The sequence below is a fragment of the Alligator sinensis genome, unplaced genomic scaffold, assembly GCF_000455745.1.
Source record: "Alligator sinensis unplaced genomic scaffold, ASM45574v1 scaffold1092_1, whole genome shotgun sequence".
Classification (NCBI taxonomy): Eukaryota; Metazoa; Chordata; order Crocodylia; family Alligatoridae; genus Alligator; species Alligator sinensis.
The window spans coordinates 1566275-1593123 of record NW_005842252.1 but is presented as its reverse complement, the minus strand read 5'-3'; the positions used below and the strand labels follow the sequence as shown (position 1 = coordinate 1593123).

General features: G+C 39.0%; 1 protein-coding gene across 13 annotated transcripts in view; it reads left to right on the top strand.

The window, feature by feature from the left end:
• Positions 1–26849, top strand: part of TBCK (TBC1 domain containing kinase) — a 187895-nt gene that overhangs the window by 37160 nt on the left and 123886 nt on the right. For 12 of the 13 annotated variants that reach the window (XR_003094992.1, XM_006027572.3, XM_025208794.1 and 9 more), the window contains 8 exons: positions 11581–11695; positions 14024–14097; positions 18088–18229; positions 19951–20011; positions 22028–22089; positions 23415–23476; positions 25277–25425; positions 26472–26610. Coding sequence is in view for 12 of the 13 variants with exons in the window: in XM_006027572.3 (XP_006027634.1) it covers positions 11581–11695; positions 14024–14097; positions 18088–18229; positions 19951–20011; positions 22028–22089; positions 23415–23476; positions 25277–25425; positions 26472–26610 (804 nt within the window). In the remaining variant the exon portion in view is untranslated. The remainder of the gene's footprint in view (positions 1–11580; positions 11696–14023; positions 14098–18087; positions 18230–19950; positions 20012–22027; positions 22090–23414; positions 23477–25276; positions 25426–26471; positions 26611–26849) is intronic. The other variant, XM_025208800.1, reaches the window with a different exon arrangement.

Below are 26849 nucleotides of genomic sequence, written 5' to 3'. Positions count from 1 at the left end.
TTTCCCTCTTCTCCCCCCTCCCAAATTGAGTACATTTTATAATTGATCTGTGACAGTTCTGTTTTTTTTTAACTGAATCCTGTTTAACTACTCGCTTTGTTTTGGCACAGACAGCTGATGCTAGCTGACTAAGATGCTGATCTTAGTTAATGGCACTTTACGAGTAGGATAAGACTTGTGAGATTTGAGAGTGAGGGCTTCAGGCCCTCAGCTGAGGGCTGTGGGTGCCCAGCAAACCATGTGCAAGCAGCCACCCTCCAGCTTTGTCTGAGCTTGTCCTTGAGCCACATCCTTGCTATCTGAATTTCTAACATCTCCATTGTACGAGGTTGTGTTGGTTTGGTTTTATGAACAGATGCCCACTAGAAGCCCAAAGAAGGACCTCAGTATATTTGCTTATGCCATACGTAAATCTTTAATTCATTTAGGGAAGCTAGTGTCCACTCATCTTCAGATTGGTGAATAAAGGTAGTGATCTGGCACAAGGAAGACTGTTTAAACACTCAACTCTACTTTTTTGGTAGTTTTGTTTTTTGTTTTTTGTTTTTTTAAATAAATCTGTAACTATGGTCTTCCTGGTAAATTCATCTTATCAAAATTAAGAAGTCTTTTGGTTTTTAATCTAATTATGTTGGAGACCATACCACAATATCTCCACCAAAATGCACAGGTCAATTGGGTTGTATTCTGATTTTGTTTAAAAACTAAGAGAGAACAAATCTAAAAAGATAGTAATTCTGTCCTGGTTTGATCTTTGTTCTACTCTTTTTGTCTCCAGTTTAGCAGGTCACTCCCTTTGGGGGAATGGGGCGAGGATGAAGGAATGTGAGCTGTTTGGCTCTTGGTTTCATTTCATGAAATAATGTTCATGTTATACATGAGGTGTGATTATAATCATGGTTAAATTAGGTCTTTGTTTAGTCTGATGTCATTCCTTGGATTTCAATGGAAAATCTTATTTTGATGTTTTTCTTCCCTTTGCTCTTGTTCTCCTATTGTCACCTTTGCATCATGTCATATTGTGTTAGTTATATATTTCGTAACACTAACACCAGCATCTGGTTCTAAGTGAGGTCCAGCTTTACCTAATCTTTCCATCTGGTGATTTTTTTTTTTTCTTGGCCTGAGTTTGTTTGTTTGAATTGTATTTGTTGGTCCAATAAAAAATATCACTTTACCTCTGTACATCTGGGCTGAGTCAGGCTAAGACACAAAAGTGATTTGTCCCAGGTCAGTCAGTGGCTGAGTCAGGATCAAAAACGAGAACTAAGCATAGTACTTTCTACTAAGCACTAAACCACATGGTTTTGCGGATGTCATTAGGATAATACTTTATAAGGTGCGTCTCTCTTGTTTTCCAAAAAAAGTTGTTCATTTGCTTTCCCTTTTTATAGGATGAATGCTAGATGTTTGAGCACATTGAGTTTCTTTAAAACTTCTGTTTTCCAAGTAGCACAGCTGTTAAATCCTTCATAGTGACGATGTGATTAGAAAATTGCAACATCTGTTAAATCCTTAAGTACAGCATGTTACGTGTTTAACTTCCTTCTTAGGTATTTCTTTATCCATTATTTATATTAGCACTGAAAAAAAATACATTAAGGAAGGCCAGCCTGTTGAAACTGTATCATAGACTGTACTACATTCATTCGTATAGCATCTAAGCATGTTTGTAGTTTTGTACTTTTTAAAAAAAGTTTGTGGGGAAGTTGGGAAGCAGACTCTTGAATCCTCTCACATGAGCAGGTTGAAGTAGATGAACATGTGATGCGCAAAATATCCTCATATGCTTACACTTGAGGCTTTCTGAGGAGGTTTACAATAAACTTAATATTTGGCTTTATATTTCTATTTCCTGCATTCCTTTCCAGTTCATTTCATTCTGATAATGTAAATACTTTTCCAGCTAAATTGGCTGTGTTTACAGTTGCACTCCCAAGTGCCACTTTTTAATCAAACACATAATAAAGTGCTAAATAAAGACATTCCCACCTGCATAAAATGCTTCTTATTCTGTATAGGGTATTTTGTAGTTTATTTATCCAGGAAGACCCAGCTCATTGGCACATCTGTCTTTTAACCCTCTTTTTTTTTTTTAAATCCAATTTTCCAGCTGGGTTGTTAAGGCATGGAGATCAAGTGATTTTTCTCAAATCAGACAGTGATTCAGCCTTTCAGCTAGGATTAGAACCAGGCTTTGTCCTTTTTCTGGGATCACTAGATCACACGGTCTTGATTTTATTTTATGTTGTTTCATTGGGCAAACAAATTCCTTCATGGTACAGCATAACTGCAGACTTCGCTATGTCATTTTACACTTGACAATCTGGTTCAGTCACCATTCCCCTCAGACTGGTCACTCACTCTGAGTCCTTGGATATGTTCCCAGCCTTCAAGGTAAGGTCCCTATATCCTCTATCCCTGATACTGGATATCCTTTTACTAGTGCTGACATAGCTGACTTTCACTTGGATAAGCAACTTTTTAAAAACAAGTGTTTGTCTATCACTAGTTACAGAAAATTGCATTTGCTAGGCTGGTAGATCATGGAGCACTTGAGCTTTCATCACTTCCGATCATCGTCATCATCATCATCATCACAGTTTTTGGTAAAGAGAATCCATTCAAAGGCATAGGCCCTGTTGAGTTAAAAACTATTTCTCAAGCCTGTCAGAACCGTTCGGTGTAGAGCTACAAAATGGTTGATCAGCCTGCAGTGATCATTTCACTGACAGTTTACGTAAAACTAAAAGTCGTAACTAGACACATGTTCTCCAAATTGTCGTAGCAACAACAATATTGTAACTAGTGAAATCTTTTGCTTTGTATCAGCACACTAGGTTTTCTCACCCTCTCAACTTCATAGCTGTTGCACGTGCATATTAATATATTTATTTGTTCAGTTTGTGTAGCTGTCCTGTAGTATAGCACTGATGGCCACCTTTGTCAAAAGCTATCTATAGTATCAAGGAACTCTGTCCTGTTTTATGATGGTGGTTCGGCAGTCTCCAACAGTTAGCTGTCTTCACTGTGGGATGGGGTTTTTTATCAAGGAAAAGGTAGGGCTGATCATATTAAACTGGTCTATTCTGGGTCTCAGCCAGGAAAACTCTAGGAAACAGCCTTGCTCCTGCACATGAGCTATGACGAGGATGACTGTTTCTGGACTGAAGGAAGGAAGGAAGGAATGAAGGGATATATTTTCAGTTAATGCTTGGAATGTGCTTTTGTTTAAGGTGATGGAATATAGTAATTCCATCTGCAGCTTGCCATTTAATTTTCTTTTTTAATATGGATTTGCTTGTGTGAACTTAATCTATAAAAACAACCTTTTGAATACTGAAATTTTATCTTTATCCTCCTTTTGGCTATTTTCTGATGTCATTTCCTTTTTAATAGTTTTTAATAGGTCTCTTTCTTGAATCCAAATAGCTCAAAATTCCAATCGTATGATCTCTCGTCCTGTAGTTTTAGAATTCAGAATGTCACACACTCAGGAATTTGTCAGCCCCTTGGCTGTCTACAGCATTCAGGGGTGCTGTTGCCAACTTTTGGGGGCCCTTTTACAAAATCCTCCTTGACCCTAACCAAAGCAGTACTTTTGCTTTGCTTAGTAAGTGATATTTCAAATTGCTTTTCTACCCTACAGAAAGTTAAACACCACTTACCAAGCAATATGATAAAATGTACCGGTGCTGTTCATTCTGTCAGCATTTTGAGTCCACCGTAACACATGATGACTCTTATGTGGTTACCATAAAGAACTTCCAGGTATGGAGGCATACAGTTTCACTTCTTTTTAAATCGAGCGGAGTATTTGCAACATCATGTATTTGATGTGAATTTCAAGAGCATCAGCATCCATAGTAAATAGAAATAATGTCAGTAAAACCGTGGTCAGTTACACAGATGTGACCAGTCATTTTGAGACTTGTCCCTATGCACCATAGAGGGTTCCAGCTCACTGAGTGCAGCTTCTCAGATCTGGATTCTTTTCCCCATTCCCCTTACCCTGCCTCATAACCTAACCATGACTTCATCCATCTTGCTTTGGATCTGTTGCCTTTTCAAAAAGTGCTTTGTGTCCAGAAACATGAGGCCACCAAAAAAAAAAAAAAAAAGGATCTAATTGCTGATTTCCCCCCCCCCCCCAAAAAAAAAAAACAGGCTCTTTCTAATGCAAATAGCTCTATGTAGTAATGGGTGATAGTCTGCAAAACGATTTCAAAATGAGGATTTGAAATGAAGTGTGCTTGCAGGGGTCACTTTCAGCTTAAACTTTATTTTTTGTTCTAACTTTGTAGGAAGCAAATGCTGACATGGTGCTCCTGTGAGAGGGATTCTTTTTCCCCCAGACACCTGAAAATACAGAAAAATAAAAGGGCTCAAGACACCGGCTCTGTGGCCAGTAAACAGGTGCAGAAGGTCAACTGTCTGTGAAGTGTATAGGGTCCAAACTCCAGTCTATAATCCTAGTAATGATCTAATACGGGTAAGAACATAGGAGATGACTCCCAGTCTTAACTCTCTGTGTTCAGCCCACAGGCAATCATTTTAGTAACCCCTTTAATCTTAAACTTAATCTTCACAAGTGGTTTTCTTCCATAGTTTGCCTCTATTAGAAGGCTGTGCCAGAATCTCGCAGCTCTGAGAGGTAGAAACCTACTCTCCAGTCTAATTTTATTCATGGCCAGCTCATGTTCACATGTTATCCAGCCACCTTTGATCTATACACATTTATAGAAAGCAAAAATATCTTCCTTTTTCAGCCTTTGATTTACTAAGTTAAACAAATCAAGCTCTCTAATATCCTAGTTAACCAAAGATGTTCATTATCTTGGCTCATTGAAGTGATCCGCTGTCATGGAATGTCCTTCAAGGGATGCTCTTTTGAGACAACTGTGGCTTTGTCTCATCTCTAAGACTCCCCTGAAGCAAACCCAGGCTTGGCTTCTAAAGAAGGGCAGGGGAGCCCAGATTCCTTCCCACTCTGAGACCGCAGCCTTCTGGTCTCTTACCTTCCCTGGTACTCTGTAGCCCTGGCTCAAGGAGCTAGCATCCAGGTCTGCTCCCAAGAGAGGGGTTTTGCCTCTTGAATGCAACCCAAAGTTCACAGGAGCAAAGCAGACGAGTCTCTTTACTAAAGGCATTTATTGAGGCAAAGACCACCCAACCAGAGGTTCTCTCCAAAGAGTAAAGCCATTCCTGTGTCCCCAGTCTAGCTCTCACAGCCCAGAGCATCCCTGAGACACTCATCCGTTTCCTTTCCAGTTTTTCCAACTCCATGAAGCTCCCAAGTTGGTCTCTGACTTTCGGTTCCCTTCCAAAGGACTGACAAACCCTTTGTTCACACGTTCCTTCTTCACTGTTTCCACCCCCCAGCCTCTTGTGTGTGTGTGTGTGTGCCATCTCACCTTTGTTGATATGTCAGCAAAGCCAGTAGGGTAAGGAGGGGCAGGGGGTAGGGGCAACCTACCTGGGTGCTGACTTGTGGGGGATGTTCTGACTGCTGCTGGCAGTGGCACACTATTCACAATCATGAACCAGAAGTCACTGCTTTCACTTTGCCCCAGGCTCCTGGCTGTGTCTCTATACAGCTGAACAAAACTATTCAAGGCTATGGGTTTTATAGGTCCACCTTGTCTCATCCCACACTTCCCACGTGTAGGCAACCCTGGCACCTAACAGGAACTGTATTAACCTTTATTTCCACGTGTGCTAGCATATGTAAACTGAGTCATGCAACATTGTAACAACATAAGCACAATTAGCACAAAAATACTGTAATTTTACAGACACTTATTTTGGCTGACAAATTCTGAAGGTTGTGATACAGTGTACAAATTTTCCTCACCCCATCCCCCTCTCTTCCAGCCACCAAGCACCATCCTTTAACTTGGATTATGCTAGTGCATATCTTTGGAGGTACTTGCTGAAAAGGGTGGGAATATGTCCATGCTATCAAGAGAATAGTTTCTGAGGGAGGAATTCCTGTTTTGTATCTGCTGCTCTAATGTAGCCCAGTTCTGTAATTTTGGTTTTGATTTATAACTGACTTTAAAATACCTTTCCTGAGTTCTAAGTACCTTTGACAAATCCACTTCCTTTATTCCTTCCATGTCCCTTCCCTTCATCCCAAAACTTAAAATCAAGCCTAAATGTATTATGATGTCCCATAGCAATAGCAACCTTTGTGCTTCTCAAAGGCTTCAATAATGGGACTCCCTCAGGAGCCTACTCTAAAGAGGAATGGATTTTATATATTTAAGATTGGCAGAGGTAAGGTTGCTCTAAAATGAAGACCCTGCTAGGAGAGCTAACAGCTAATTCCAATAAATCATTCTTTTTTCCCCTTTTGTGCTTGGCGTCTTTTCAGAGAAACTGTCCTTCAAACACTTTCAAGGGTTAGTCTTACTGGAAGAATTTCATTGCTGCACTTCTGCTGTGTCTTGGGGGGTGGGGAAAGCAGCAGGACATCTTATCCTTTGTATCCTTCATTTTATCCTTTATACTTCAGGAGGGACTTGAAGGAGGATGGCAGACTTGTACACGTCGGATCCTGGGACAAAAGGCATTCTCCTAGGACAGATGTGACTTTTATGTACAGTCTTAAGTCATCTTCACCTGAAATAAGGAAAGAAATGCTTTAGGAATCAATGTGTCTGAACCCCAGAGCTTGGTAGAGGACTGTACCCCTATATTGCTGGGATAGCTGTACCAGGACTAGAGCCTGTGGAGGACCTGAGGTAGTCTGGAAAATCTAACAGCAGTTCCTGTGTGTAGAGAAAAAGGACTGCTGTTGTGGCTGGCTATAAGTAGATTCATAAAGTATGGAAGCTTTTACTATCAGTTACTCAGTCGTTCACCCATATACATCTCGTTACAATTGGGAAGCTTTTCATAATGAAACCCAAGCTATAAGTGATGTCTTTAGGAGGAAAAATATCATTTTTGATTACTTAGTACTAAAGCATTGCAGAGTGCAGTAACGGTAGTATAGCATTTTTTGCTTTTTGGAAGGTGGGCATACTCTGACTTACCAAGATGCTGCAGAAATAGATTTTAGCTACTGGGAAGTAGTGGAGGGGAGGCAACCTATGCAAATCCCACCAGTTACATTGATCCACATGAAACAGTGTGGTAGAGTTCTTTACACAGATGTTTTTCAGTCAGCTGCTATTTTCAACAGAACCCCACAGGGATGGATGAACCTTCACTTTTGCTAAATGATAAAATCTGGAAACCATATCAAGCATTTTGGCTTAGTTCTCTATCCATATTTTTGCCCATTTTATGAGAACTGTTTGTGAATAAATGTGCAGCTGAGGCCCTCTAGTGTCAAAATGGAGCATTGCATTCCTCTAGCACCCATTTCAGGCTTTCAGATACCTTTTGCATTTCAAAGAGTCTGTCAGAATGATTCTCAGCCATGAGGTGCCATGAGATCTTTTCAGGGGTGCCATGGAGCACCATTCAATGCGAGTATTGGCGGATGTGCAAACATGTTTCACAAGATTAAACCCAGAGGTCTCGAAACGAAAACCATAGTGTTAAAAATATTTTGACCTGTTGTGGTCTGTGTTCTTTGCAACAAAATGAATTGCTCTATTAGTATTTACTGATTTTTATTTTTTTTGACTAGAGAAAGATAAAAGCTGACATTTTCTAAGAGGTGTCTTGAGTCTATTAAGGGGTTCTCTAAGCCTAAACAGGTTGAGAACCACTGCTCTAGTTCTTTCCTTAAAGAGATCACAAAGAACTGGGAGAGAGACGACATCCTGCTTAAAAAGTAGTCATCAGTAGCTCAGGGTGTAGTTGGGAGGAGGTATCAAGTGGGGTCCCCAGGGGTCAGTCTGGTCTGGTATTATTTAACAACTTCATTAATGATTTGGACAGTGAGATTGAGTATATGCCTAGCGCATTTGTAGATGACACCAAGCTAATGGCAGACACTTTGCAGAGTAGAGCTAGGTTCCAGAAAGACCTGGATAGAATGTATTGTTCCTTATTGAATCTTACTTGATTGATCTCGGACCATTTCTCCGAAGACTTGCACTTGGGATGAAAAAATTGCATATGCGAACAGGGGAATGAGTTGCTAAGCTACAGTACTGCAGAGAAGCACCTGGAGCTTACAGTAGACCATAAGCTGAATATCAGCTAACAGGGTGCTCTTGTTGCAAAAAACGGTAATGGTATACTGGGTTGTATGACAGGAGTGTCATTTGCAAATTCAAGGGAAGTGATTTTTTTTTTCCTCCCTACTCAGCACTGAGGCATTTCCTGAAATGCTGTATCCAGTTCTGAGTCCAGCACTTGAAGAAGGATGTGAGCAAACTGGAAGGAGTCCAGTAGAGAGCAACAAAAATGACTGGAGTCCTGGAAAGCAAGATTTACGAAGAAAGCCTGAAAGAACTAAGATGTTTAGTCAAGAGAAGACTGAGGCAGTGTATGGGAGGTTGGGGTTTGGCAGGATTTGATAAGCCTTCAAATACCTGAAGTGGGCTTAGAGAGAGGATGGAGGTAGATCTGTGTCTGCACAGGATAGGACTAGAATCAGTGGCAGTAGAAGAAATTTTTTGTATGAATAATGAATGCATAGTTCCTCTCTTACTAATGAAAATACTTGTAATACCAGAACTTCTTTGCTTTTTGCAACAGAATTAAATTGTTTGTCTACTTTTTGCAATAAGACTACTTGTCATGTTACAAAATCTTGTCTTCACTGAGACTTGTGTAAGAGTTGCTAGTTAGCAACTCGGGCCAGAATTCATCTCCAACCTTTAGATGAGTAAGTAGCTAACTTAAACATATATACTTGTTTAATATATATAAACAATTATATAATTTAAGTGTGTGCATGTGTGTATATATGCATGTCCAACTCTAGTATCTGAAATAAACTGCTGTAGGCAACAGCCTATTCCTCTCTGAACCAGTTAGTCTCTTAGATGGCACCCTGTCCTGCCTTCTCTACTTGACTACAGGCTAACACAGCTACTCCCAAGAAGAGTAGCTACATAACTCTGTATACATCACAGAATCATGGAGGAAGAGGATCCTCCCATGCCTAGTTCAGTTGCCGAGTGGATAAGTGGTATACATGTCCAGGGATTGGGACACCCAGGTTTTAGGGGCACCCTCACCCAGAGAGGGTTTGATGTACTATATCTCACTAGTAATCTATCCCCTAGGGGTAGGCATTTCTAAGAAATTCCATCACCTGTTGTAGCTAGTCTACTGATTGTGAAGCCAGAAGGAGAGCCAAAGGAATGTGACTTGTGAGATGCTTCCTCCCTTTCTGGGTGCAGCCTCCTGGGATTGTTGCCTTGGTCCTGTTCCTGAGAAGCTATTCCATTCCCATCTGTCCATATTACCAAAAAATATTCCATTCAGAAACACTGAATGGGTGTGGCTTAGGCCATTAAACCAAAAAGTGGAAGTGTACTTTTTGATTCATCAGAAGTTCTCGTTTGTTTGTTTGTTTGTTTGTTTGTTATTATTTTAACTCCTCTCTTCCCTCTCCTTTTCCTTTCACCATGGCTAACATTTCACCTGCCCCCACAATCTCTGTATATGTCCTGGCAGAAGGCATTGCAGCAGAACCAAAGTGTTGGGGGCTTTCTGAAAATTATTAGATGTCCATGGCAAGTTGTGCATCTTCCACAGCTAACACTAGCTGTGTAAATGCTACTTACCTACCTAACTGGACTTAAATTTGGGCCCAAGTGTCTATCTTAAATAAGAGGCTTAGCTTCACAATATGGGGAGCCAGACAGCCTGCTGTCACTTTCACAAAGCTCCTAATATTTGTTGAAGGTTTGTGTTGTACAGTGAAGAAAACATGGACAAAGGGCCAATATGTGGGGTATGTCATCTTAACAGAATAACAAATTTGGGACACTAGTATATGTACAGACATAACATTTGAAGTGCCCTAAATAACGAAGGCACAGGGCTATGCAGCTGATAAAGCACTTTGAATTGGGAAGTTCTGCCTTAATGAATCCAGATAAGTTGGTAACAACTTGAAAGTGCTTCACTGTGAAGTGTTTCATATGATGTCTACACCCTCTGTAGCATGAACCTTAGAAAGCAGGTAGTTTCATAGTTGTTAGGGGCTGGAAGGTACCTTACAAATCATTGGATCTAGCCCCCCTGCACTTGGGCAGGAAAGACCGCTGGGATCAGATGACCCCAGCAAGATGGGCGTCAAGCCTTTTTTTGGGCCAGCGTGGATGACTATACCACTTCTGTAGGGAGCCTGTTCCAAACTCTTGGCACTCAACTTGTTAAGTTTTTTCCATGCGTCTAGCCTGAAGCAATCTTCAGTTTGTGCCCATTATTTCTTGTCCTTCCCTGGGTGGCTTTGGTGAATTGATGCTCCCCCAGGCCCTGATGTGCACCCCTGATATACTTATAGACTGACAGTAAGTCCCCCCTGAGTGTTCTCTTCTCCAGACTGAACAGTCCCAAGTTGTTCAGCCTCTCCTCATATGACCTGGTCTCTAGGCCTCTAATCATGCTTGTGGCCTTCCTTTGGACACTCAAGCTTAAACAAAGAGATGGTCTTTGTTTTCAGGGAAGCAGGTTCATTTCAAGCTTAGAAAATGTGATGCTCATAAGTCTGGAAATTTATGTTCAGAAGAGGAAAAATTAAAAAATTGAGACTACCTAGAACACCTTGCATCTCAGTCTTTGACTCTAAGTTGGATTTGTTTGAGAAGCCTGAACACGTTACATCTCCATGTTTTGAAAGACACTAATAGCAGTCATGAAATCTGATTACCATTCAGACACTGTTTGGTTTTTGAGTCTTGACATCTGTGGACTAATCATGCTTGAGCATGTATGTGGATATATGTTCATGTTACTGGACAATCATTGTTTAGTGCAAGGTGTGCAGTATGAGTATCAAAGTCATCATGATAAATGGTAACTTCTTATATCCATGGAGAAAAAGAAGCAAAAAACGTGGTTCTGCTTTTTAACTGAAACTCTTAATTTTAATTCTGGAGCGCACCATTTTTTGTTCTAAATTTTAAAAAAAAGAAAAGAAAAAAGATTGGTTGCATTTCTAGTGCATGCTGTTTTATAGCTGTGTAAGCATTACTACATGGTCTAGATAACAGCATTTAGGCACCACAGAACATTTGTTCAGATTAAATCTATCTGTGTAGCCTAGCAGCAGAAGTGAGATTACTGCTAGTTCATTTTCAGTTCCTGGAATGATAGGAGTCTAGATCTTCCACAGTACTGTACAGTCACTTAAGTGGAAATGTATGACAACAGTAGGATGGGGGGAAAAAAAATCTCACCTTGGTATTTGAGTTGCTTCTTACAATATTTAGTATTTGATTCCTTCATCAAACTTTATGGAAGTACAGTAGTCTTAATTAGGAACAGCATAGGTCTGGAAGGGGTCCTCTGGGTAATCAAATCAGTCTTCTACATTCACAAACTATCATTAGTTGAAAGAATTCCTAGGAAGAAACCATATCTGCAGTGTCCAAAGCAGTGCACACTTTTTCTTCAGAATCATGAAAGGAAAAGTTACATACCATATGTTCTTCTTTGCAGCTGTTCAAGGATCTTATGCATAGCATTTGAGGTATTGCAAGGCTTGCAATATATGAACAAATATGGAATGGTTCACCGAGCACTCTCCCCTCACAATATCCTCTTGGATCGAAAGGTAAGCTTGAGTAACATTTTTTTTTTCTTAGGTTGTCAGTGCTGCATTATGGATTTGGGGGCTTGGACAATGAGATGGATTTGAGATCCTTCTGAATGAAAGATCTTCTGCATGTGACGCAACTTAAACAATTTCAGATGTATTTAGAGTTCAGTTGCTTTTTCCTGTTCCCATTTTCCATATCTCCTGGCCTGCTCTTCTTATCTTCTCTCCTTCTCTCACCCCCCCTCGCTTTTCTCCCCCCCCCCCCCCCCCCCCCGAAATATAGTCTTACCATTTGATTAATTGTGTTACTCAGCGATTCTTTCAGATGACTGCTAAGTGTACCCTTACCTGCAAGTACAAGCATATTTCACAGAAAGTGACAAGGCATGCATGCAAATTTGGTATCATCTGCAGATCTGGAGATTTTCACTATGCACCCATTTCTAGGCCATTGAGAAAATGTGGAACAAAATTGGGCCCAGTCCAGATTTTTGTAACACTCCACTTTTGACCAACCTCAAATCCTGAAAACTGACCATTTAGTTTTACCACTTTGCTTCCTGTCTTTTAACTAGCACTCATGAAAGAACATTCCCTCCAATCCCATGGCAATACAGTTTGGGGTTTTTTAAAGCCTTTGGTGAGGAACCTTTTATTAATCCACTTGGTACCCTTTTTGGTTTGTGATCTACACTTTTCCTGAGCCTCTAATACAGTATTTTTAAACAACTTCCAAGCTGCCTTTTAGGTCTCTCACATTTTTTACTTCTCCTTTAAACTTCTTTCTAACCAATTACTTTCTAAGTAATTTTTGTGCAGTTTCCCTTCCTAAAGTTATATATCACCATGGTAGACTCTTTGGGCATATTCCTTCTTACTACGATGATGAACATGATTGTTCACTTTTGCAGAGTGACTCACCAGTGGATACCAATTAAATCAGGTCCTGCGTGTTATTCAGGATTAGGTCTAGAATTGCTTCTCCTCTTGTAGGTTCCAAAATTAGTTATTCTAGAAAAGCAGTCACTTACCACATCTACAAATTTCATCTCCACATCTTGCCCTGATGAGGCACTTACCCAGTCTATGTGAAGTTAATTGAAGTCTCCCATTATTATTACTGCTATATTCAGAGCAGTCACTTAATTGCTTGTAGATGCTACTGTATTCAGAGCAGTCATTTAATTGCCCTGATTATGCTTTTTTGCAATTTGTTGTGAAGAAGCTAAAATAGTAATGGAGTTGTGATACAGCTAGGTCTGACTTCTGCCTCTGCAATGGAGTGGGAAAGGAAGCAAAAAAGAACATTGTTCTGTTCTGTCTCTTTGCATGGGGTAAAATGTTAATTTAGAAATTTAAATCCTTCAACAAAATCTCTGAAGAGCAACAGGACTTAGACTCCTAGGATGGTGATAAATTATTGAAATTAACTAAAGGAGAAGGGGTGCTAGAGAGATTGCATAGATGGAGTTTTTGGTTTTTAACCTCTTCCCTTTGATGGCTTTAGCAAATATTCTTCACTTTGCACCAACCCCAAGACAGCTTCCCAACAAAATTTACTTCACATGGGGGTACTACTAAATGAGTCTCTTTTTTTTTTTTTTTTTAACCAATTTCTGTTTTTTCTCTTGGAGTAATCACATTAGAATTGAGAGAATTTCCTGGAAATTTTAGTTTTGTATTTGGAAGTGTCACTGTACCCTTGTGGCAAATGGCACCTCTCTGACTTAAAAAAAAAAAAAAAAAAAAAAAAAAAAAAGGAACAATCCCCAAACAGTATTAATTCTATAGGGCTGATATCTGGGAAATGTTCTAATGGCAGAAACTATGGGAAAAATAAAAGGGGAGGGAATCAGTGTTAAAGGAAGGAGATAAATGATGAGCATGGAGTAAGTGAGGAACAAGGAAAGGAAGAAAATAAGTAAATGAAAGATGGCTGGAATTAGGGTGGATGGAGTGCATTTGGAAATTTTTACACCAGAGTTCACATACTCTAGAAAGACATTTGAATGAAAGTCAGAGAAATTGAAGGAGCAGTCTTTAAAAACTGTATAGTAGAAAAGAAACTTGGGATGCTTAATATTTTAGGGCAGTATGCTTATTGCTTATCCACACACTGCCTAGCTAGTAAACACTCTTACTGGTTTTCAGTGGAGTTCTGTTTACATATGAACTGGGACCTGGAATCTGGGCTCTGTATTTTTAAAAGCACTGTGACTGTTGAGAGAACTTTGGTCCTCACCTTTTTTACACGTTTCAGATCACAAAAGGGTTTTTTATTTTGTATTTAAATTGTGCTCTAAGTAACTGAGAGCTTCACCGCTAACGTGTTTACTTTCACAGGGACATGTTAAATTGGCTAAATTTGGTCTGTATCATATGACAGCTCATGGTGTGGATGTCGATTTCCCTATAGGGTGAGTAGTCTATACACCATAAAAATCTTAGGCTTTGTATATTGAATAAGCACTTGTTGGAAATGATTAGTAACAGAAAGAACTACTTTGTGAATTGTGGATTTTTGACCTCCAGTTTTGATAGATTATCTGACGGTTGCCCGGATCAGGACCACCCTGGAGGTCAAATCCTGATGCAGTTCCAAACCAACCAGTGATCAGTCGATCATCAGCAGGCTCCACAGACCACGCTGGCTTTAACCAACCGCAGTGGGTTGGCTCAAACTTGGTATGGTCCTTGCCAGCCAACCATCAGCTGATTGTCAGCAGGGTCAGGACCATACCGAAGCTACCTAATCACAAAAGTATTGTAATAATTTTGTGGCTTATTTCCTGTTTTATTGCACCACTAATTGCCTGAAAATGAGGCTGGGTTATATTTTTAAGATGCAAGTAACTGCTTCATCATGTCTTAAGTGTAACGTCTGCCAGGGGCCTAAGAGTCAGAGGAACTGAGTACATAAATTCATAATGAGGCTATCCAGATTTTAAGTAATTAATTAGCACATTTGTCCAAACTAATTCTTTTGTGAGAGTCTCCACCTAAACCCTCTGAGAGATCATGTCATGTGTTCTTTCAGTGGGGTCTTTATGCCTTCTTCTGTAGCATCTGTTGCTGAATACTTTTGGAAATAAACCTTGGGCTTGAGTCAATAAAGCATTTTTTTTATTTCTTCGTAGAAGTTACTGATGCAATTTCTGCTTTCAGTTCCCAGATACTACAATAATGAGCACTTTATCAATATTAAACACTGAGGGTAGGAAACAAATGAATGCCAAACATACAAAATCTTATTTGATGCAAATATGTAAAAGTAAATAAATTGCTTCAAGTTAGAGTTGAATTCAAGGCACTTATTATATTCATTTTTATGTTTGGTTTTCATAGATAAAACATGCAAAAGTACATATAGAAAGCTCCATGTGCTATTGATAAACTTGTAGAACTTATAATCTTGTGTTTTCTACACTGCTCAGTGAGATTTAGCTAAAAAAATATAATATATATTGATGTCCTTTTTTATATTTGTAAATGTAAAGAAAATTTAAAGTCTGTTGAATGGGGATCATGGAAGGATCCACAATATTTCCACTGTCTGTCAACAATTGAGTATGTCCTCTTCTTTGTACCATTGCTGGACACAGGATAAAAGTTATAGCAGGATATAGCAAAAAAAAATTAAAAAGAAAGGTACTGTGTCCAGACTAACATGTAACTTTTGGAGTGAAAGAGTAAAGGACACTTGTTAGTTTTAAACAGCACATTAAAAACTGTATTTCTTCACTATGAACTCTGCTAAAAATAGATGTCTCTGAATGAAAGTTATGAGTGTTTGCTCTGCAATTGGTCTATTGCTTTCTAGATTACTGTTCTTGTTCTGACACTGTACATTTTTTGGCAGCAGTGTTTTGTAAAGATCTCTGTAATTGGAGAAATGATCTGGTTTTATGTAAAACAATCCTTTTGTAAATTTATCTGATTTAAAGCTTGGCATCCAGATTTCTTCTAAGATGTTATATAGATGATCATGCAGTAGATTTACATATTTCATACATACTCTCTGTCCAACTGGCAGCCTATAGGCAACATGCAGCCTCTGAAAGGGTTAGCATGCAGCCCACAGGCTCCTGCCCAGTCACTGCTACCCACCCCTCTGTTGTGGCTCCTTCCATGGCAGCTGTTTTTTGGGGCTCTCTCACCCTCCTTCAGTTTCTACTTCCTTCCCCCTCTCCTCAGGACTGAGTGAGGTGGGATAACAGGGGCTGGGGTGCCCAAGCTGTGCATGTAGCAGGGGAGAGGGCTGGGCTGCTCACACAGTGCACGACAAAAGGAGTTGGGCTACTTGCACTGCAGGTGGGCATACGGCCAAGAGGGGAGGGAGGTGCTCTTCATGTAGTCTGTGGGGGTAGCTGCCTGTGTGGCTGGGGGGGGAGAGGGAACCAGGCTGCCCACGTGGCTTGAAGGAGAGGAAGGAGTTAGGGCTGCCTGAGCGGTACAGGAAAGCCAGGGGGAGGGAGGATGGTGTTCACACGGCGAGCAGCCCCTGGCCTGTGGCCCACCTTATATGGCCCTTAGGACTATGGCCCATGCAGCATGTAGCCTCTGGTTACCTGGAAGTTGGATAGCTTTGGTCTTTGAGAATACCTTTTTCATACTTTGGGTAGATTAAAAGAATACACTTAAAGTTGACAAAGACAGATCATTTAATTGCAAAACAGGGTAATTTCTGTCCCCTAAGCAAAACACTGGTCCTCTTTACTGTTAACTGGAATGTCAGTCTTTTTAACTTTGGATCTTTGTAAATTTTTAGTAGTGTTTTTACATGATGCAAAGAGGATTAAAACTTCAAATGAAGTTTGAAGTTAAATGCACCTGACAGGTTAACAGGGGTGTAGGTTGTAGCCGTGTTGGTCTAAGGACATAAGCAGACAAGGTTCTTTGGGTGAATCTCGTATCTTTTATCAGACCAAATTAAATAGTTGGAAAAAATATATTTAAGTAAGCTTTCGGGTTTAAAAACCCTTCGTCAGGCCGACAAAGTTTGTGCAGTTGGTGTGTGCTCTTTCTGGATGGAATGAAAGTTTGAATTCCATGCAGGAAGAGCACACACCAAGTACAGAAACTTCCTCAGCCTGATGAAAGGTTTTTAAACGCTTGCTTAAATATTTTTTTCCAACTATTTCAGTTGGTCTAATAAAAGAGATCAGATTCACTCAAAGTACCTTGCCTGACAGGTTAATGCTTTTGATACTATTTGATATGCCTTAAAACAAAAATGTTAGGCTTTCTTCAGGAAAAAAATAAGGTGACTTGAGTAATTGAAACATGAAAAATATCAATTAAAATAAACTTAGAAATATTTAAAGGGGAATTTTAATTAATTAAAATAAAATTAAACCTTAACATGTATCAAAGGATGCTTGTAGCACTCATTTGAAAGTTGCTTAGAATGATCAGGCAACTTAAGGTCAAATACTTAAATGGTGTGATTTGAGTCTGTCGACATAGTAGCTCTAAAAATGAAAAACTTCATTTTTGTTCAGTCTACATTTAACAGAATAATGAAGCAGTTGATTTTAAAAAGGAAAAGCATTCTTAATTTTAAATAAGCAATGATTTTTGATACATTTTGTCCAATCGGAACATCTAGTTAGACTGTCACAGCCTAAATTTTGATTTTTAAATTCTGTTTGGATCAGGGGTGGGCAAAGTCCAGACTGCAGCAAACTCCATTTCCCAGAAGATCCTGCAGCACAAGAGTTGTTCCTTCTTGCTGCTTCTGGTCCCAGCCCCGTGGCCTAGGCACCCCAAGTTCCTGTATAAAGTCTTTTTGATTCTTGTGTAATTCCTTTTACTCCCTATTGTCTCTGGAGCACTTAAATGTATTTTTGTCTCCTGGCACCATACACAGCTGTAACTTCTGTCCCCTCAAAAGTTGCCTTTTAAAAAGTATTATGAGTCTGGTATAGATGTCCTATGCCAGACAAGTTTTTAAAATGTAAATTGTTAACACCAACTAGGATAAGTGTTTGGGTTTTTTAATCTTGGTTTTCCATGTGTTACTAAATTAAATCAAATTTAGTTGTTGGCCATGAGCTAAAGATTGGGAATGATAATATTGGTGACGGTCAAAAGATGCTAACAACAAAACACTGAAATACACCTAGCAGTAAATATGAACATATAATAAGATTTAATGCAAATATATGATGTGTAGGAAATATATTCTTATCAAAGATGCTACCATTCACTCCTGTTCTTATGAAAAGTCCTTTTTTTATGGAAAATACTAACTGTAGTATCACTGACAGCAGTTTGATTGCTAGGCTTTGATTATGGGGCATCTAGGTGATTTTGAATTTTTAATTAATTTTCTTATAATTTTTTGGAACAAGAACTTACTTTGAAGAATTTCAAACTTCATGACATACACTTATGTTTCATTATAGGTACCCATCATACTTGGCACCTGAAGTTATTGCTCAGGGGATAGTCAAACCTAGTGATCATACTCAGTGTGAGAAGCCTCTACCCTCTGGCCCTAAATCAGATGTGTGGTCCATTGGTATTATATTATTTGAGCTTTGTGTGGTATGTAACAAAATAATTTTTATATATTTGGTTATATGACTCTCAGTGGGTGCATCTACACAAGACATTTGCTGCACAGTTGATTAATTAACTATGCGATAAATGTCTTGGCATCTACACGTTTGCACCTTTTAGGATGCATAAAACTAATAAACTGTGCAGTGTTTTAACTACTGCAAAGTTTTGGTTTTTTTCTCATGTGCATCAAAGCACAAGTAGATGCTGCCCCAGGTAGCTGGAGCACGGTGCTTCAGTGTGGGGCTAGCTGGCAGGCATGAGGCTAGCCAGCAGCAGCCCAGGGCTGCTCCGACAGGGCTCCACGTGCTACAGAGCAGCTAGCTGGGGCACGAGGGTGCTTCAGTGTTGGGGCTGCCTGCTGGCTAGCCCTGCACTGAAGCACCCTCATGCGTCAGCCATCCCCTCCATAGCATGTGGAGCCTGGTCGGAGCAGCCCTGGGCTGGCAGGCTGACCCCTCCCCAGGTCCCCTACCAACCAAGGGTGCTGAGATTGGGCTGCACATGTTATGCACAACATACTCTGGAACAATATGCTCTTGAGGTTTTTTTGCTTCTGGACACACATTCAAATGGCATACCCCAGAGCAATAAGCTGTAGAGTTTATTTATGAATCTTAATTGCATGTGTAGATGCACCCAGTGACAAAATGTGTATACATTTATACATTTGGCTATGTGACTCTTAGTGAAGAGCTGTGTATGCAAATATATTATCGCTGTACCTTTTGTCATTGAAAAAAGTGCTCTCTTGGATACATTTAAATCAAAGTGACTGTTAAGCATAAAGTAACAAATGCAAATAAGTAATATTATTATGGATAAAATTTGCTTACTACTAGAACATTGCAAAGGGAGAACATGTTATCAAGGAGATAAGTCAGTTCCTCTAGGGCATTACTGATTTTATATAAAAAAAAAAAAAAAATTTAAAAAATTGCTTACTTTCTCCATGATTTTTAATGCATTTTCCCAACATGATTTTCACTATGTGATCTCAGTTGTACTAGTTTATAGCAACAAAAAGTAATGTGCCAAAAGATTAATGCACCAAGGAATGACCAGACAGTGGTTATCTCTTGAACATCATTATATTACTAAGACTCTAAATGAATTATTATATGATCCAAAATTAATACAGTGATATGAGCAAGATGGTGGAAATTGTAAATTGTTACTTTTTTTGGTCTGCTGCATACTTGCAGTTGTATCCTTGGGCAAATTACTTCTGCTGTTTTGAAGTTTTTTTGTTTGTAAAATGAGAATAATCATGTTTAAACAGATTAGCAAAGTGCTTTCTTAAAACCTACTGTGTACCATAACTATTTTATGATTATTTTCAAAACTAAACCTTAGTTATCATTTTTTCATAGCAGTATATAAGGTTCAGTAATACAGTAATAACTTGTAATCACTGTGAGTGTGGGAAGGGGTGGAGGGAGAGGGATGGTAACTGAATTTAAAATTTCTGCAAGTTTATTTTTTAAACTCCTTGGGCATACTTCACTTTATTTACTTCCATTTTACAGAAAAAGAAGTCTTAAGGTCATTTAGGTAACTTTGGAGAAGCAGCAACTCAGCTGACTCTGCCAAGTTCTCTGATATCCACATGCTGATTCATACTGTGTTGTCATTGTTGAAGTGTACAGTGTGCATAGCTGTTACAGAAGACTATTTAACTGTCTGCATTTTAATACTGTTTTTAGGGGAGAAAACTGTTCCAGACCTTGGAAATAGATCAAAGACTAAAACAAATACTTACTTTAGGTGAGTAACACAAGTACAAAGCCAATTGTACCAAGCTCTCAAATAATTGTTGCTGTGTTAGCCAGTTTGCTCATGATGCTTAGGCCTCAACTATGGTGTTTTTGTGGGTAGAAACAGATGTTACTTTTGTGCTTCCATAAACATTTTTAGGCTGGGACAAAGACCAAGAAAACAGGTGCCCTTGCCTCTTGTCACACCACAAATGGCCAGAATTTGTGGCTGCAACCATAGGTGGTATCAGTTTGTGCCGCCCTGTTGCGGCAAGCATCTGCTAGGTTTATGATGGGAGGGTGCGGTCTGCCCAGAGCTGCCCACACTCTCCAGCCTTCTCGAGGCCCAATCCTGTACACCTTGGGAATTTCCCATGCAGGATTGGGCTCCTCAAGCCCTGGGAGTGCCTACCTGGCTTTCTCCTCTTACAGAGATGCTCCTTGAAGATTTTCCAGGGCATATATCTTTAAGAGAGGAAAACCAGGGTTTCTCATCTGCATAGCTGTGCCCCAGGCAGCCTCCAAGGTGGGGGCCTCTAAGTGGGGAAAGCTGGGGTTACCTGCTTGCAGAAACATGTTCCAGGTAGTCTCAGAGGCACATCTCTGAGTGGGGGACATGTCTCCTGTTCTTCCACCCGATTGGGCCCCGGGACAGTGGGCAACCGTTTTTTTACCCAGTGAAGTGGATCAGCTGTGTCAGGACTCATCCCACCACAGCTAATCCACTTTATTTGGGAACATCTGACAAATAAATAAATATAAATGCTATCTGGGAGCAGTTAGCAGCTTCTCTTGGGAGGAAAAAGCAGCAAAAGTAAGCTAGATACACAAAGCACAGGGGTAGCCTGCTGATAGCGTTAGGTAAAGACTGACTAGGTGGACAAAGGGAAGCTTTGGTGTAGAACATCAGTTATCCTGTGTTGGTTCGTGTGGTAGCTCCCCAGAGTGCTAGGTACTGTATCAACAGTTAGAGAAGACAGTCTCTACCCAAATATGTTAATATGCAAAATGCCAAACCTGGTATGAGCAAAACCAAGTAGTAAGAGAAAAAATCCAAGCAAAATGTTCAGGCATGAACAAATGCATGTCTTGCCGATTCCAGGCTTTTGCTGCTTGTTATGTCCTTTTTGTAGCTAATATTACAGAAGTGTATTTTAGTTGTGATTTTAAAGAGGCAAGACTAGACCAGTAATTTTTTTGGAATCCCATATGTGGTTTTTTAATAAGGAAGACCCACAGAAAAATGGTAGTACAGCAATAAATAGATCTTTGATCTAAATGTGTAAAGTTAAATTATGGGTGTTCCCTAATTTGCTGTGGGTGCATGTTCTCTTCGTGCCAAGAGAAAAGCTTTTCTCCTCGTACATGTTATACCTGTATGGGGCCATAACTAACTTCTGTTTAATGCAAACATCCTTTTTTATTAAGTAAACTGTTTCTTTCTAAATTTCTTGTTATCTTGAATAGTTGCCTCATGACCATGTATAATTCTTAGAAGAATTTAAGTTACCCATTAATTTTAATCATTTTATGATGTGCAATATTCAGCTGGATACTACCATCCATCACATTAACTAATAATAATGTATCGTCCAGGGATCACTTTTTTTTTTTTCAATCTAGGAAGCAGCAAGTGGTAGTGAACCAGATTGTTGAGAGAGGAACAGTTGTTTTCCTCACAGATATGAAATTCCTGCACTTATCCTTATAACAACAAATGTAAGGAAATGTGGCCTGATAATTAGTGTTAAAGCATCAGGCAAAGGCTGAAGATCTAGATAGTTTCTTTCTGCAAAACACTGCCTACGCTAACTTAGGCCTGTTATTTAACATCTTTGTGCTTCAGTTCTTGCTTGGTGTGTTGGGTTATACTTCCCTTCTCTGAGGATTATTGAAGTTATATACTTTCAGATGATATAATAACAAGTTTACCATAAAATCAGTCAATCTAAATAAAATGTGGTTTAAGAAACAAGGTAGGAAATTTCTCTTTTTCTAGACTGTTTTGTACTGTTCTGTTTTGTAGGCTGTGTGGATGACATTGTAACTGTATTAGCTGAAGAACATGGCTGCCTGGATGTTATTAAGGTCTGTGGAACTCTTTTAGCCAGTGTTTTCCTAGCTAATGCTGTTTTATATTTCACAAAAATCAGCCTTTTATGGCTTTGTCGTCTCAAAAAGATTTGTAACTTATCACTTGGATCTTTTTAATATAATGATGATTAGGTAGGTAGGTAGATCAAAGTGTTCCATGCTGGCAGTACCCAGATTTGATCCTTTTCCCAGATTACTTATAGTCCAAACTATTTGTAATTAGTTATAAGTACAGGTAGTCCTTGGACTTGCAACACAACAGGTTGCTGAAAACCGTGTCTTAAGTCAAAATGTCGTAACTCGGAACTGATTTTCCCATAGGAACAATGTTATAAATGGGGGATTGGTTCCTGAACCAAGGCTCGATACTTTATTTTCACCAAAAATAACCAGAATTTTGTACTTGGTCAATTAGAGATGATTAATATAGCTACATTAATGTATTTATATTGTAAATAGAAATCATATTGATTTGGAAGGACTTCTTTGAGGTGACTGCTGGACTTCTTGAAGGGTTCTTAACTGGAGTGTTCTCAGGAATCTTGGCTACAGGTTTTTCTGGAGTCTTGTCTGCTTTCTTAAAGAAAGTGTCCAAGGAAGTTTGGACCGATGTTCTCCAGAGAGATGGACGATGCAGTGAACTTGTTTGCTGGCGTGGCATCAGATCAAGCATCATAAAGTTGAAACTTATGTCACAGTTGAAACAGGGTGTCAGTTTATAAACGTCTTAAGTGCCATTCATTGTAACTCAGAACGTATTAAGTTAAGGACTGCCTGAAACCAAATTATAAGTCCAAATAAATCAAAACATACATTTATTTCTCAGTGTATTGGACTAGTGTAGCATTGGGTTTTGAAGGGTTGGGAGTTTTTTAACTTTTTCCTTGGCTTAATTACTGATTTATGTGGCATTCCTTAATTATGAATGTATAATTATATAGTTAAGTCAGGCTTTCTAAAGTAATTTTATAATTTTTGGTATCTCAATTTTGGGTGCCTGGATTTAGAAACTATACATCAGATTCTGACTTTCAGAACAGGCATCCCCAGCATCCTAAAGTTCTTAAAATTGGACATCCAAAATGTCTTGAAGAATTTGACTCTGAGTCTTCAGAAAGAATGTTCTAACCAAAAAACATATATCCTTCTTGCTGGAGTAGCCATAACTTCTTGGACTTCACCCAGCTAAGCCATTCAATATATGCAGTCCAGTAAACTTGAATAGAATAACTTGCATAGTTAGTTACACAGCTACTTTGGTAGCATGCTAGACCAAACCTGTAGTAAACAATCTTGAGGATTTTTCTTTTATAATCTAGGCCCTCCCTGAAAATGTCATGTCTTTATTGAAGAAATGCCTTACGTTTCAACCTTCGAAGAGGTAAGTGTCTAATCCCAATTTACAGTATAATTATTCTGTTGGGTCCACAGCAGTTAAAATATATGCTGCTAAACTACGTTCAGATATTGTCTTTTAAATAAATTGCATCAAAGCGCATCTATCTGGAAATCTATATAGTTATGCATCAGTGCAGTTGCTTGATTGAATTCCTTTTAGTTGCTTTGCATTACCATTTTTTTTAAATGAATAAAAGTGAAAGTGTCAGATTAAACTAGAATTCTAGCAAATACTCTAATAGTTTTGTCGGGACCCAGGGCAGCCGGCCAGCAGCTCTCCCTGACTCCCACCCGGGCAGATAAGGGTCAGTCAGGCGGGTACTTGTGACGCTTGGAGTGGAATTAATTAGGCGGACGCTTATCGGTTGCAAACCAAGATTATTTACTCACGCCGTCAAGGTGGTAAAAGACGGAGGTCAAAGATACTTGGTTAGTTACAGCTTAAGGTTCGTAGGTCGTAAAAGAGTTCGTTGGTCTGCATAAGAGGCAGAGAAATGGAGAAAAGGTTGGGCCGGCAAGTCGTCGATTTACGTCTGAGAATTGGGTCGAGACGGGGGAGAAACTGACAAGTGATCAATTTGTCAGTTACTCTCACGCATACGTTCAGAGGTTTTTTAGGTGCGTGTGCGGAGGTCTCCCGTTCTTCACGGAAGTGAAGACGGGTTTTATTTGTGTAATAGCCAATTGCTTTTCGCCACGTCATAAATTTAATTAGAATCGCCAATTATCTAGCGGCCTTCGCTAGGGTCTTATCACAGGGTTATTCCTTGTTTTCTTTGACCAATTATAATGATTTATGTACAGCACAGAAGGCTAAGTTTCATTTTTAGTTAGTGTCGCAGTTATAAATCTCTTTTTGACATGCGCAGTAAAAAAACTGTTACTATCATTTTTGTTAGTTAACTCTTGGTTAACCTAGTGCAGACTAAAACTGTTTTGAATGGTTTTACTTGTTTGTGACATGGGCACTACTTAATTTGGTTGTGACAAGTTTTTCCAAATATACTTCTGTTTTTGCAGCCATGACTACTAAACAGAATAGTACAATAATGATCATCTAAAAGATCGTGTAAAAGTGCATATAATTGCTTGCATTATTTGTTTCTGTTTAAATGCTTTGAAAGAACATTTTGAGTAGTAACATTGCAAGCTTGAAGTATATTGGTTAATCAAGAGTTGAGGCTAAAATCACTGGGCAGGAATAACAGGGCTCAAAGCAAAGGAAAAGTAAACTTGATTGACATTAAGAAAGAAATTTTGGGACTCCTGTTCTTGTTTTTATTTTTAGAAAGTAAGATCTCTTTTTAACTGTAGTCTGGTCTTTCATCAGTAACCATTTCTGATGATTTATAGTACTTCCTGTGTTTAGAATATGTTCTTGTAAACTGTTTTTTCTAATGTCATATACCTTCAAGAAACTGCAGCACAGTATAGAGCCACATTGTAATCAGAGATTAAAAAAAAAAGTTTGTTTTCATCAGAAAGATCTTTTTAATGGCCAAAAACTGCTAGACTACCTTATAAATTAACAAAACAAAAATTGTCCAGTAAAGACAGATTCCAAACTTAGTTTGAGCATAAGAATGACCATGTGTAGGCAGGCTATAAGGTATTGACTGTCATAATGAAGACAAATGAAATATTTATCGTAAAACTTTACATTTTTATTAAATAAATAACACCTATTTGTCAATGAGAGTATTAACATGCATTTTTTTTTAAGGATTTCATTTTTTTTCTCTCTTTCTGGTCATTCTTGAACTTTTTAAAATACTTACGCAAGACCTACTCCTGATGAGTTGCTGTGTGACAGTATATTCAGTGAAGTGTCCTCTTTTTATGAACCCTTCCATAAAGCTGCCAGTCTGTTTTCATCCTCTTTGAGATGTGCTAATCTAACACTTCCTGAGGACATCAGTCAGCTGTGTAAAGGTAAAAGTGGGCCATGAGAGAGGGTGGTGGCAGGAAGAGAAGAAAAATAAATATGTACCTGTTGTTTATATGGGATAGGATTTGGAGTATGTGACTGTTTTGTTTCTTGGGAAAAAAATACTAACAAAGCCTCCATTCCTCTTTGAGGTACTTTTGTTTGTTAAGGGTCAGTGAAGGATATTATCAGTTTATGCACTGTGAGGACATGGATGGAGACCTGCCTCCATCCTCTTTATTTTTTCTTCACTTCTTCATCATCATATCTGATAACCACCCACAAATGGCTTGTGCATGGCATTTTTTTGAGGGCTGGTACCTTTTACCTTATAGTTCTGAAGTTTGGATGCAGAAATTTAAATTTATTTCATCATACAGTGTAGCAACTTGAGGACAGGGTTCTCCTTAGGCACATCCTGTGATATGGGCTGTAGTTTTGTAAGAGTTTATTTAGCCAGCAGAGAAATTCAAAGTTATGGGACTAACCAAATCTCTCTGGCAGAGGCTGCATTTAGAGAACAAAAAAACCACACAGGTTTAGATCTACCTTGCCTTAAGTTCAAAAGAGAGAGGAATTTCTTTTTGTTCTTGTTTGCAGTTGTCATACAAGTGGAATGGGCTGCTATCATCCTTTCTAGAACCTATGACGAGTGCTTATTTTGGAAAATTTTATTCTTTAATATTGTGACGCTGAAGCTTCAGAGTGCCAGTGTGTGTGTCACGTATGATAGTTTGGAGCCCTAAGTGCCATTCAGTGGTTTAATTATCGGTGTTTACATCTATCTGATTTTGTTCTGTTTTTCTGGCAGCAAATGAGACGATATTTTTCACTTGCTTATGTGATGCAAGAAAACTCCAGAATCTTTGCAGTCTCTCTTATGAACTTTCCTTTCAGCAACTGCAAACAGAAGATCGCTTTTCCTCTAGTATCACATCAGGATACCTGACCCTAATCTGATATTTATAACAAAAATCTATTTAGAATGATAACTCTTTAAGCAGTTGTTTTATCTCACTATAATTCATTTGTATTTGACTTCTGTTAATAGATGAAGACTGTGATTACCTAGCAGAAAGATCAATTGAAGAGGTTTATCATCTCTGGTGCTTGGCTGGAGGAGACTTGGAGAAAGAACTTGTCAACAAGGAAATCATCAGATCAAAGCCACCCATCTGTACACTCCCCAAGTAAGAAAAAGGAACACGCTTTTGAAGATGAAAACATAAGAAAAGGGGGTTGGTGTAGAAAATGTCTCCAAAAAAGGTTAGGTGTGTTTTTCAGAAGTTCTGAGTTCTCACTTTGAAGGAAGTTCGAAGGTAACACTGTGAAGAATAGTGAAAGGATCAACACCACCACACGTGTCTCTGCTTCATCTGACTTATACCAGCCATCAAAACTTAATATTACCTTGCAAAATTTGTTAAAA